This window comes from Microcaecilia unicolor, chromosome 2, assembly GCF_901765095.1.
Source record: "Microcaecilia unicolor chromosome 2, aMicUni1.1, whole genome shotgun sequence".
In the NCBI taxonomy this organism is placed as follows: domain Eukaryota; kingdom Metazoa; phylum Chordata; class Amphibia; order Gymnophiona; family Siphonopidae; genus Microcaecilia; species Microcaecilia unicolor.
The window spans coordinates 352,661,779-352,673,369 of record NC_044032.1 but is presented as its reverse complement, the minus strand read 5'-3'; the positions used below and the strand labels follow the sequence as shown (position 1 = coordinate 352,673,369).

General features: G+C 43.1%; 1 protein-coding gene across 2 annotated transcripts in view; it reads left to right on the top strand.

Moving 5' to 3' along the window:
• Positions 1 to 404: 404 nt before the first annotated feature.
• HOOK3 (hook microtubule tethering protein 3) overlaps positions 405 to 11,591 on the top strand; it is a 253,534-nt gene continuing 242,347 nt past the window's right edge. For both annotated transcript variants that reach the window (XM_030194473.1, XM_030194474.1), the window contains exon 1: positions 405 to 572. In XM_030194473.1, the coding sequence (XP_030050333.1) occupies positions 516 to 572 (57 nt within the window). In that variant the 5' untranslated portion in view covers positions 405 to 515. The remainder of the gene's footprint in view (positions 573 to 11,591) is intronic.

Genomic DNA, 11,591 nt, shown 5'->3' with positions numbered 1-11,591 from the left:
TCGTTAAAAGACCATCCGCAGAAGCCACAGAAACGTCACTTCCTCCCTTGTTAAAGGGTAAGAAAAGCGCTTCGACCTCCCCCTCGCACCAGCATCTTTAGGACTCGCAGAAGCTTGTAACGCCACGTCTCGCAGAAAAAGAACCCAAACACGACCCCCCCCCCCTCCAGCCACCCAACGCAGAAGCATCCGTAAATCTACTGCTGCTACTCCCGTCCCCGACGTTTTTCTTAAACCCTCCTTTTCACGCATGCGCAATTGTCCTTCCGAGCGGATTTGGGGCTTCGGGTGCAGGCGCGCGCGTCTGCGTGTGCGCGCGCTCAGCCCGCGCCGGAGAGAGGCGGAGGCTCGAGCGGGCGGCGTGTGTGATTCTGCGCAGTGAGAGTGTCCGCGCGGCAGTGGCAGAAGCCGGGTCTGGGCGGCGCCGCGGCGGCAGTAGCAGCAGCGGGCAGCGAAAGTCTAATCCCGGCGGCAGGGAGGTGGTCTGCGGCACCGAAGGCAAGGAGGACCGGGAGATGCTCACCGCTGAGTCCTTGGATCGGGTGGAGCTGTGCGAGTCTCTTCTGACCTGGGTGAGTGTTTTAGCGTAGGGCTGCGAATGAGTCGTATCGGATAACGGGACCGGCCTCGCCCTCCTCCCCCTCCCCCTCCCCCCCCGGCAGGAGGGGGGCTGGAAGTCGGGAGTTTGTCACTCTGCTTCTGCCGGTTACGTGATTGTATCTCTTTCTCTCTCCCCCCCCCCCCCCCCAGTCTGGCTTTGTCACTCTAGTGCACCGTTTTTTTCTCGACTGTGGTTTGTTTGCATATGATAAGATGTAATGCTGTGTGTTGACTGGAGCGCGATCCGCTATTTGCTGCTATGGAGGTGCATTTCTGCTGTATTGTGTACTATTGTAGGGCTATAGTTAAAGCTAAAGTACCCTGGTTCTGAGATGTAATGCTCTGAATTATGGCTTTTTTAAAATATTGTATGATTGCTAATGGAAGTAATGGTGATTGTCCGGGTTAGAGAGTGTCACAAATTAAACTTGCCACGACTGCTTGTTCTATTTTTGCTCTGATTTCACAAATCTTAGTACATGGACAAATCGGATCCTTTTCTGCCTACTACTACTTATCATTTCTATAGCGCTACAAGGCATAGGCAGCGCTGTACACCATACCTATGTATGTGACGCTTTTCCAAAATTGTGTCCTGGGGGTATCAGGAAAATTATAAGACAGTTTAAAGTGATATTACACTGGGATGATGTTTTGCAATTTTGTGCGGATCTCAGTGATGTCATGTTCAGGAATTTTTCATGCAGTAACTTGAAAAGCAACGTTTCCACTATTGCAATGGTAAGTGGAACCTGGTCGGTCATTTATAGTAATTGACACACTTAAAACGTGACAATAGGTAGGGTACAGCTTTCTTTTATATGGTTAACAACTTGGTGGATATTTACTACACCCAGTACGTTCTGATTTTGGTGTCATATTCGTGAAGAGTTTCTCAGATTTTAGCTTAGGACTTACTAAGCTTACAACACTGATTGAACTATGGTTTCTGGCAGCAAATAATGTATTGGTTTCAGGAAATACCAGGGTGCTTGTATGTTTTCGTTGAGGCTTATTCACTGGTTTCCTTTTTTTTTTCTTTTTTGTCAAATGTTCAGTAGTGTAGTAACACTGAGTGGTGTTAAAGACCAAAATTCGAGTTTTGATTTGGTTTACTCAGTCCTGACTTGATCCTAATAAAGATTATGTGCCAGGGCCTGAAATGAGCAGCTCATGCACAAAATCTTGCCTAAATTAAAGCAGTTCTGTAAAGAACTGAGCTAAGATTTTGCAACAGCGATTTAAAAAACTGATACCAACTTATAGGAAGTGTTTGGTTGCAATTTTTGCTGCTAAAGATGGTGCAACATGTAATTAAGTTTAGGGAACAGTTACTTTTTCACAAGTGTTGGATAACTTTGTTCCTTAAATAAGTGATGTAATAATTTAAAAATTATGTGTTTATTCATCCATAGTAAATGATGGCAGATAAAGACTTGAACGGTCCATCCAATCCGCCCAATAGTCACACTCGTTATCAATTCATGATTAAACCAACAGTGACTGTGATATAAAATACATGATCATTGTTTTTCTTTGGCATTTCTGGGACATAGACTAAAGAAGTCCGTCTGGCTCTGTCAGGACCAAGCAGCAGATCTGCCTTCATTTCTATTTATTCTAAATATGACCAAACTGTATTTTGTAACTTTTTTTCCCCACTTCCTACTTTTGTTCCCAAGTGCTAGGACTATAACTTAACATGGCTGTCACCAGGCTATGTTTTTTTTTTTTTTTTTAAATCAGAACATCAATTAGGAATCCTAACAGAAAAAAAATATAGTACAACTTCAGTGTGCAATAAGGTAGCACTATAAGCTTATTTGCTTCTCAGCCATTCAGATGTACACTTGCTTTTTGTTTTGAATCATTGTCTTGTTTCATAAGCCAGTTCCACTTTAGTTTTAGCTCATGGACAGATGACCAGATATTCTTAAGAGTTTTCTGGTGCACTGCAGAATTCATGGTTCCTTCAGTAATGGCAAGTTTTCCAGGTCCTGAGGCAACAAAGCATCACCACCATGTTTGACTGTTGGCATAATGTTCTTACTGTGTTGTGAGGGAGTGAGTGTTACAGTAGCAGGTGTCCCGAAGCTCACTGAGGTTGCATTTTAACCATCTTACAGCAGGTTGTGCTAACCTGTCATGTCAGAGGGGTGGGGCTCAGGCAGGGAGGTGGTTAAATGCCCTGGAGCAGAATGGATCAGAGAGGTCCCTGAGGGAAGAGGGAGGAGCCCTGAAAAAGGATCCTTCCAAGGAGTTCTGGCTTGGCTACAGTATCTGAGGGGAGTTCCAGGGAAGAGGAGAGGCCTTAGCTTAGACCCTTGCATTCCTGTGTGATAAGAAGTCTATGCCTTAAGGGATTCCAGGGTTGTATGATCACAAGTGAGGTAACTGAAGGCTGCCAAGATAGGCTAATTATCCCTTGGTTGTTAGAACTGTGGTTATGATAAAGGAAGTTGCTATTGAGTGTAGCCAAGCCAGGGTCAGGCTACTGGAATTGGGACTGTGTTTGAGAGACTTTATTGGAAGTACAAACCCTGTGAGGAAATGGGGCCGAGTATTCTCCTTTTATGTACTCAGGAGCTTAGTCAAGATCGGGAGGCGGGGCTGGCGGTTGGGAGGCGGGGATAGTGCTGGGCAGACTTATACGGTCTGTGCCAGAGCCGGAAGTGGGACTGGTGGTTGGGAGGCAGGGATAGTGTACATAAGTACATAAGTAATGCCACACTGGGAAAAGACCAAGGGTCCATCAAGCCCAGCATCCTGTCCACGACAGCAGCCAATCCAGGCCAAGGGCACCTGGCAAGCTTCCCAAACGTACAAACATTCTATACATGTTATTCCTGGAATTGTGGATTTTTCCCCAGTCCATTTAGTAGCGGTTTATGGACTTGTCCTTTAGGAAACCGTCCAACCCCTTTTTAAACTCTGCTAAACTACTTGCCTTCACCACTTTCTCTGGCAACGAATTCCAGAGTTTAATTATACGTTGGGTGAAGAAATATTTTCTCCGATTTGTTTTAAATTTACCACACTGTAGTTTCATCGCATGCCCCCTAGTCCTAGTATTTTTGGAAAGCGTGAACAAACGCTTCACATCCACCTGTTCCACTCCACTCATTATTTTATATACCTCTATCATGTCTCCCCTCAGCCGTCTCTTCTCCAAGCTGAATAGCCCTAGCCTCCTTAATCTTTCTTCATAGGGAAGTTGTCCCATCTCCGCTATCATTTTAGTTGTCCTTCGCTGCAGACTTATACGGTCTGTGCCAGAGCCGGTGGTTGGGAGGCGGGGCTTGTGGTTGGGAGGCGGGGATAGTGCTGGGCAGACTTATACGGTCTGTGCCAGAGCCGGTGGTTGGGAGGTGGGGATAGTGCTGGGCAGACTTATACGGTCTGTGCCCTGAAGAGCACAGGTACAAATCAAAGTAGGGTATACACAAAAAGTAGCACCTGTGAGTTGTCTTGTTGGGCAGACTGGATGGACCATGCGGATCTTTTTCTGCCGTCATCTACTATGTTACTATGTACATAAAAATATTTTGACTTTTTACCTGCAACCTGTTCGTTTGTGTGCCATATTTGTATGAGGTCCTGCAGCCATGCTGCCACATGTGGAATGCTGTGTTTGCTTTACACCAAGGATGATGGGACATTTGTGGTCCAAAAGAGTTCTGCTTTGGACTCCTCTGTCCATAAGACAGTAACCTAAAAAGCTAGATTATCATCCAGGTGTGTTATTGCATATGTGAGTTGAGTATTGATGTTATTCTTAGATAGCAGTGATTTCCAGCTTGCTATTTTCTTGAATCCTATTTTTGCCCAGTCTCTCTCTCCACTGTTGAGTCACGAACACTGACCTTAGCTAAGGATAGAGAGGTCTGCAGTTCTTTGTTTGTGACTTTCTGGATGAGTTGTCACTACACCCTTGGAGTAATTTTGTCAAGCCAACCACTCCTGAGAAGATGTACCACTGTTCCAAGTCTTCTCCATTTGGAGATAATGGCTCTCGCTGTAGTTTGGTGGAGTCCCAGAGCTTTAGAAATGGCTTTGTAACCCTTTCCAGACTGATGTATTAAAAAAACGTTTTCTCGTCATCTCTTCTGGAATTTCCTTTGGTTGTAGAAACTGTGGTGAGGTTTTTACAATACTGGCTGTGTTCATTCTAGTTCTGAAATTTTGTCAGTTGGTTGATTTCAGTAACTAAGGGGGGCAGTTAAATAGTTTATCAACACTTGATATACCAACCTTTTTAACATATAAGTCAGAGTGGTTTACAATAAAAACAGAAAATAACACCAATTAAAATATTGAAAAATTGCAAGAGGACCTTATGAGACTGGGTGACTGGGCATCCAAATGGCAGACGACTTTTAATGTGAGCAAGTACAAAGTGATGCATGTGGGAAAGAGCAGCCCAAACTATAGTTAGGTGATGCTCCACATTAGTCACCAACCAGGAAAGAGATCTAGGTGTCATCGTTGTTGATACTTTGAAACTCTCAGCTCAGTGTGCAGCAGGGGCTAAGAAAGCAAGTAGAATGTTAGGTATTATTAGGAAAGGAATGGAAAACAAAAATGAGAATGTTATAATGCTCCATGGTGCAATCACACCTCAATTACTTTGTTCAGTTCCACTCACCGCATCTCAAAAAAGATATAGTGGAATTAGAAAAGGTACAGAAAAGGGTGACAAAAATGATAAAGGGGATGGGACAAATTCCCAGAAAAGGCTGAAATGGCTAGGGCTCTTTAGCTTGGAGAAGACAGCTGAGGAAAGATATGCTAGAGGTCTATAAAATAATGAATGGAATTGGTGGACGTGGATCGCTTGTTTACTGTTTCCAAAACTGCTAGGAGTAGAGGGCACGCAAAGAAGTAAGCAATAAATTTAAAACGAATTGGACATTCTTCACTCAGTGAGTAATTAAACTTTGGAATTCGTTGCCAGAGAATGTGGTAAAAACAGTTAGCTTATCAGAGTTTTTAAAAAGTTTGGATAATTTGCTAAAAGAAAAGTCCATAAGCTATTAAGATGGACTTGGGAAAATCCACTGCATATTCTAGGATAAGGAGCATAAAATCTGTTTTGCTGTTCTGGGATTTTGCCAGGTACTTGTGACCTGGATTGACCACTGTTCAAAATTACTGGGCTTGATGGACCTTTGATCTGTCCCAGTATGGTAATGCTTATGTTCTTAATAGTAAAGAAATCACAAGCAAGACCTTCCAGTAATATACACTCTAACTTGTGAAACTGCAGTCCGCCAACCTCGGAGACATGGGTGATATCAGTGCCCCACAAATTTTGAAAAAAAAAAAAGACTTCAACCTCACTTTAAATGTTTCACCAAGGCTCTGTGGAAGTTGGTTCCATTAAAAAGGAGTGTACCAGAAAAACCCACAAGCCCTGGTAGATGACCACGGTGCCTGGGCTGCTTGAAGGAGTGTCAACAAAGTCAAACCCTGAGCCCGAAGTGCCCTTGAAGGAATATAAGACTGTAACAAAGCAGACAAATAACCCAGTTTGGAAGATGGGAGTTGGGTTCCTTAAATAAATGACATACCGTATTTTTCGGACTATAAGACGCACTTTTTTCCCCCAAAATTTGGGAGGAAAATGGGGGGTGCGTCTTATAGTCCGAAGGTAGCGTTTTTGGACCGCCGTCCCGTACTTACACGATTCCATGTTCCCTGGTGGTCTAGTGACGTCGGGGCAGGAAAGAGCCCCCTCTTTCCTGCCCATCGCGCTGCTCTCCGTGCTCCTCACTGCTTTCTGACGGTCTCGGCGAGATTCAAAATGGCCGCCGAGATTCTCGGCGGCCATTTTGAATCTCGCCGAGACCGTCAGAAGCAGTGAGGAGCACGGAGAGCAGCGCGATGGGCAGGAAAGAGGGGGCTCTTTCCTGCCCCGACGTCACTAGACCACCAGGGAACATGGAATCGTGTAAGTACGGGACGGCGGTCCAAAACTCGGACAAGACGCACCGGAGCACCTAGGTTTTAGAGGAGGGAAAAAGGAAAATTTTTTTTTTCCTATTTCCCTCCTCTAAAACCTAGGTGCGTCTTATGGTCCGGTGTGTCTTATAGTCCGAAAAATACGGTAATTTAAAGACTGTGTTTAAAAACAAAAAAATATTATACAAAGGGAACCTGAGTAAAAATCAGTAATCATTATGTGACATATAGTCATAATTATTTTATTTTAATAGCCCACTTCTTAAAAATCGCTTCCCCCTGCTTCAGGACTGAAAAAACTCCGTAAAATTTAATCTAAAATGTATTTTATTTTATTAGGATTTATTTTCCACCTTTTTGAAGGAATTCACTCAAGACGGTGTACAATAAATCAAGCATGAGCAATAGACAATTACAACAGTAAAAATATTCAAATAACAATACAAAGTATGGCATAGTATACTAATAATCTTAATACAACGTGTAATAGAACATTTTAATTGACAGTGTAGGGTATAGGCAAAGATGGAACATATAGATAGGTAAGAGAGTAAGAGGAGTTAGAAAATAAGGTGCACATGAGGTCAGAGAGATGGTTAAATATCATCTCAGCTAGGGTAGGAGTGGATAAACGTCCTGCTGCAATATGTGCAGCCTGTGTCACTCCTTGTGTGAGTGAGACTAACAAGTTAACTCCTTCTTCCATTAAAGGCCTGGTTGAAGAGCCAAGCTTTCACTTGCTTCCTGAAGTAGAGATAGTCTTGTGTTAACCGGAGCCTTTCAGGCAGTGCATTCCAGAGTGTGGGGGCTACTCCGGAGAAGGCTCGCTTGCGGGTATGTCTTTTGGAGAGGGTGTGGTTAGTGATGGTCCTTAGGAGGACCTTAGTGTCCTTGAAAGTGTGTAGAGGATCATCCTATTTTTCAGATACTGGGGGGGGGGGGGGGGGCTATTTCCTTTAAGGGCCTTGAAGATGAGACATATAAACCCTAGTTTCCTCTAATAATTGCCCACCTTAGAATTTGGCCATCAGGCATAGTTGGAAAACTTTTCTTCTCCACCCCTCTTGACAGTGGTCTGCATTTCTCTCATCCGTTCTCTATTCCCCCCTCCCCCGCCATGATTGGATTTCTCTTCTCACCTCTTCTCCTGGCTGACTCTGACACCAAGGTTATGGCACTGGGTTGGTGTGGGGCCTTGAGCATCTGCGCAGATGCTCAAGGCTGCACATAGTGCCATAACCTTGGTGCCAGCATTAGGTGGGAGACGAGGTAAGAGAAATCCAGAGGTAAGAGAAATCCAGTCATCGTGGGGATGGGGGAGAGAAATGCTGGTCATTGTGGGGGAGGGTGTGGAGGTTACAAATGCTGATCACGGGTTGGGGCGGGGGGATAAATGCATCTTTCATTGCCAATTTCAGGCTTACTAAAAATTGAAGTCCCCCCCCCCCCCATTAATAGCACACCCTAGACTCCAGTAAAAAAAACATGTTTCTAATCATCTGAGCATTTATTAGAAAGAATATGGAATGTGCAATAATAGGGGAAAGCAGGAGGGGTGGGGGAACTGTATTACATCGCTTTGTTTGGAGGTTGAAAGTTTTATTTGTTAGTGGGCAGATCTATATGGGCTTGGATAAGGCAGAGTCTTCTACTCCAGTCAGAGCCTGAGGGAGAAAGCCATTGTCTTTTTGTTCTAAGATGATGTCTGCAGGAAATGGATTGACAGAGATGAAGAAGTGAATTGGAGGATAATCTTCCTAAATGGGTTAGTTTTGCATGTTAGCATGACAGGAATGAATTCCCTGTGCCAGGATAATGTTGGAGATAAAACTCAAATTTCTTTAATTTATTGCTAATGCTTGTCTCAACACTTGCATTGTGCCAGAGAGCCATCTCCTGGAGTTCATAAGGTGTAATTTATGCGGACAATGTACCAAATTGAACTTGGAATCCCTTTTAAACAGGCTGATGGTGCCTTGTGCAGTTGGGGCAAGCTCTATCTTTCTGCCATATTTTCTTGGCTAGGGGAGGGGGAGGAGGGCTATTCAGTAGTGTAGAGAGACAGAGAAAGCTAGGTGTGTGATTGGAGGAGGCAGGGAATGGGGGAGAATGAGAAGACCCCAGTGGATGAGGTCCAGGTTATAGCACACAATGCATTTCTTCTCTAGGAAGTAAGCTTTGGATATTGAGGGTGAGGGAAGGATGTTCACATCCTTCATTTGGTTTGATAAACTATTCTAACTAGAGAAATACCATTTTATTGTTTGAGTTTGTCACTATTTTAAATAAGGCAGAGATGGGATAGTAAAGAAAATATTGTGGTGTGCCCCTGTTTCCTCCTCCCCCCCCCCCACCAACAGCTAGATAACTCCCTGAAACTCCCGTTCTGCCCCCCCTCCCTGACCCGCACTATCCTTCACGTGGCCTCAGTGCAAATTACAAGATTGACAATAATGCCCCATTTGCCATGCAATTTCTGTAGTACATTTGCACACTTTGTATAATTGCTATGTCATTCTAGAGAGAAAAAAAACTGTAAGGGTATTAGTAGCTGAATCTTACTTAGTTGCTCAATGCATTTATAGATGAAGAGGGATAGGAAGGCAGAGATTACTGTAATATTGCAGGTTTTCACGATATTGTGGTAGATTAACTGCGACTTGTTGAACATTTGTTGCAAAATAGTTGGCAGGAGATGGTCACATTTCACCCAGTGCCAACGTTCTGTCAGTCTCCTACCCAGTATAACCTGAGGATTGGGCAGTGGTTGGATGTGCAGTGTATTGTCCCCACTGTGACCATGAACCTAAGCCAAGCTCACAAATAATGAAATCATGGCTGTATTCGGTGTACACACAGCTTTGCTATATCAGGCTGAAATGCTTTTGAGAGAGCACATGCCGTAGTCCTGGAGTGAATGTAATTAATACCTTGGTGTGATGCCCTCAGCCTTGATGATTCATGAAATTTCACCCTTAAATAAGATGAAGAATGCTCTTACAGTATTTTTACAGACAAGTTTCTTGCTTCATTTTTGTGCTGTATTGCTAAAAGACAGGCTATAAAGTGTTTTTTAGTAAATAAACCAACAGTTAATTCAGTCTTGTTCATTTTTGTCCTGTCATGGCCTATGTCATAGGAGCTCTTCTTTGAAACCTTTCCTGATCCCCAAGTCATCTTTAGTGATCTTTAGGTAAGGTTGCCCCTTTGCAAATTTTTATGCCATTCTCCATCATGGCCTTGCAATCGGAATTCAGTACTTGATTATGCTGGGTGTCTTCCTTTCATTGGAAGCTGCAGGTAGCACTGGCTGTCCGGCTATTCTGTGTCTTTGTATAGTGCCGTGAACATCTGGTTTGCACTGTTCAAATCATGATGTGCTAGGTGATTTATAATAATATTAAATTAGTAGTACAATTATAAAATGTGCAGTATTTGCCATTTTAATATGTATTTTTTATTTTTAAACATTACACAGTTTTATGGTTCCTAAAAACATTCTAGAAATTAAAATAAAATTGTGCCTTGCTTTTACTGTAATTTGATACCTCATGGGCTGGTATGGAAACAAAAATGCATTGGATAGATAGTTTCCTACAGTTTCTCCCTGGTCTGCTGGTTAGTGTTTAAATCTATCAGATGGATATTTTCCTATAGTTTTCTAGATCTGTTTTGAGTTTGTGGTCTTTTTCTAACTTTAACTTATCCCAATCTCTCTTTATTTTTTTTAAATACCGTATATGACTCTTAAATTTAAAAATAATCTCTTGAACCCTGTTTGAGATTTTATATTGATCATATGTTTGAAAATTTACTGTATTTTTTGTAGCGTTGGTAGCAAACCTTGCTTGTAGGACATGGGGGATTTATGGAGTAAATTTAAAAAAAAAGTTGTTAGTATGTAACTTGGTTGCTTGCCCAGTATTTTTTTACTCCTAGTTGTTCTGTAAACATGCTGATCCCTGCAGTGAGCTGTTCTTGGAGTGTGCTCTGTTTACCAGGGACCCTGGTGAAGGTGAAAACATTGACTTAGAAGAAGTAAAAAAGATTTTGGTGCATTAAAGAGCATAGAACATTTAGGAACCAGGGAACTATTTTCTTCTTTATTTTTTAGACTGTTTTTCTTTCCGTTTTTACTTCTTTACTTCACTTTGTAGTTAGAGCTGGTCTAAGAAGCAGGCAAGCTGGGTTGAAATCCTATTTCTTCTTCTGAAACTCTTTGTGAAAAAGTCACTTCCTTCTCCACTGCCTCTTTTACTAACCAGCATTCATACAAGCTCCATTATTCACAATGGAGCTTATTTACTAAGCAAGTGCATAATTCACATTTATGCATGTTAGTTTGTGTTAACTCAAGATAGCAAATGATGCCTATACCTTGTATGCCCTCTGGGGCATGAAAATATCTATTGTACCTGAAATGTAACTTGTTCTGGAGTTTTGACTTTTTTTTGTGGTTTTATTTTAAATTCATCTTCTTCCTCTCCTAGCCTTTCTCCTCGTGTGTGACCTGGTAGCAAGGCTCAACTCCTAATGCAACTGTGCCCAGTCAAGGAGCATCTTTTCTCTGTAGTGGTATCTGTTCTTAGGTCTGGCCACCTGGCCATGGCTGGTAGTGGGATCATTAGTGTCTCTTTCCAGCCTAGTTCCAGGTACCATATTTAACGCACCCTGGTGGCCTAGAGCCAAGTGAAAACATGCCTAATAACCTGAGGGATGAACATTCTGGCAAAAAAAAAAAAAGCCTGGAGCTTTTTGTTCTCCCCTCCTCTTGTCCCCCCCCTTCCCTCTTGATCTCTGTCCCTTTACAGGCTGCTGGGGCTCCAAGTCTATACAGTACCTCATTGCTGTGGTGTACTCCAGCTGAATCTTGATGGTTGCAGTTGTCACAGCAGCTCCAGTTCCCTCCCTCCTTGTTGAGCCTTGCACTGGGTGCTACAGTTCCATGTACTCCTAGGAGCTATTGACCCCCACCAGCTGCTGGGGCTTCAGGCTCTTACTGGTTGTCGTCATGAAATGGCACATCTCTC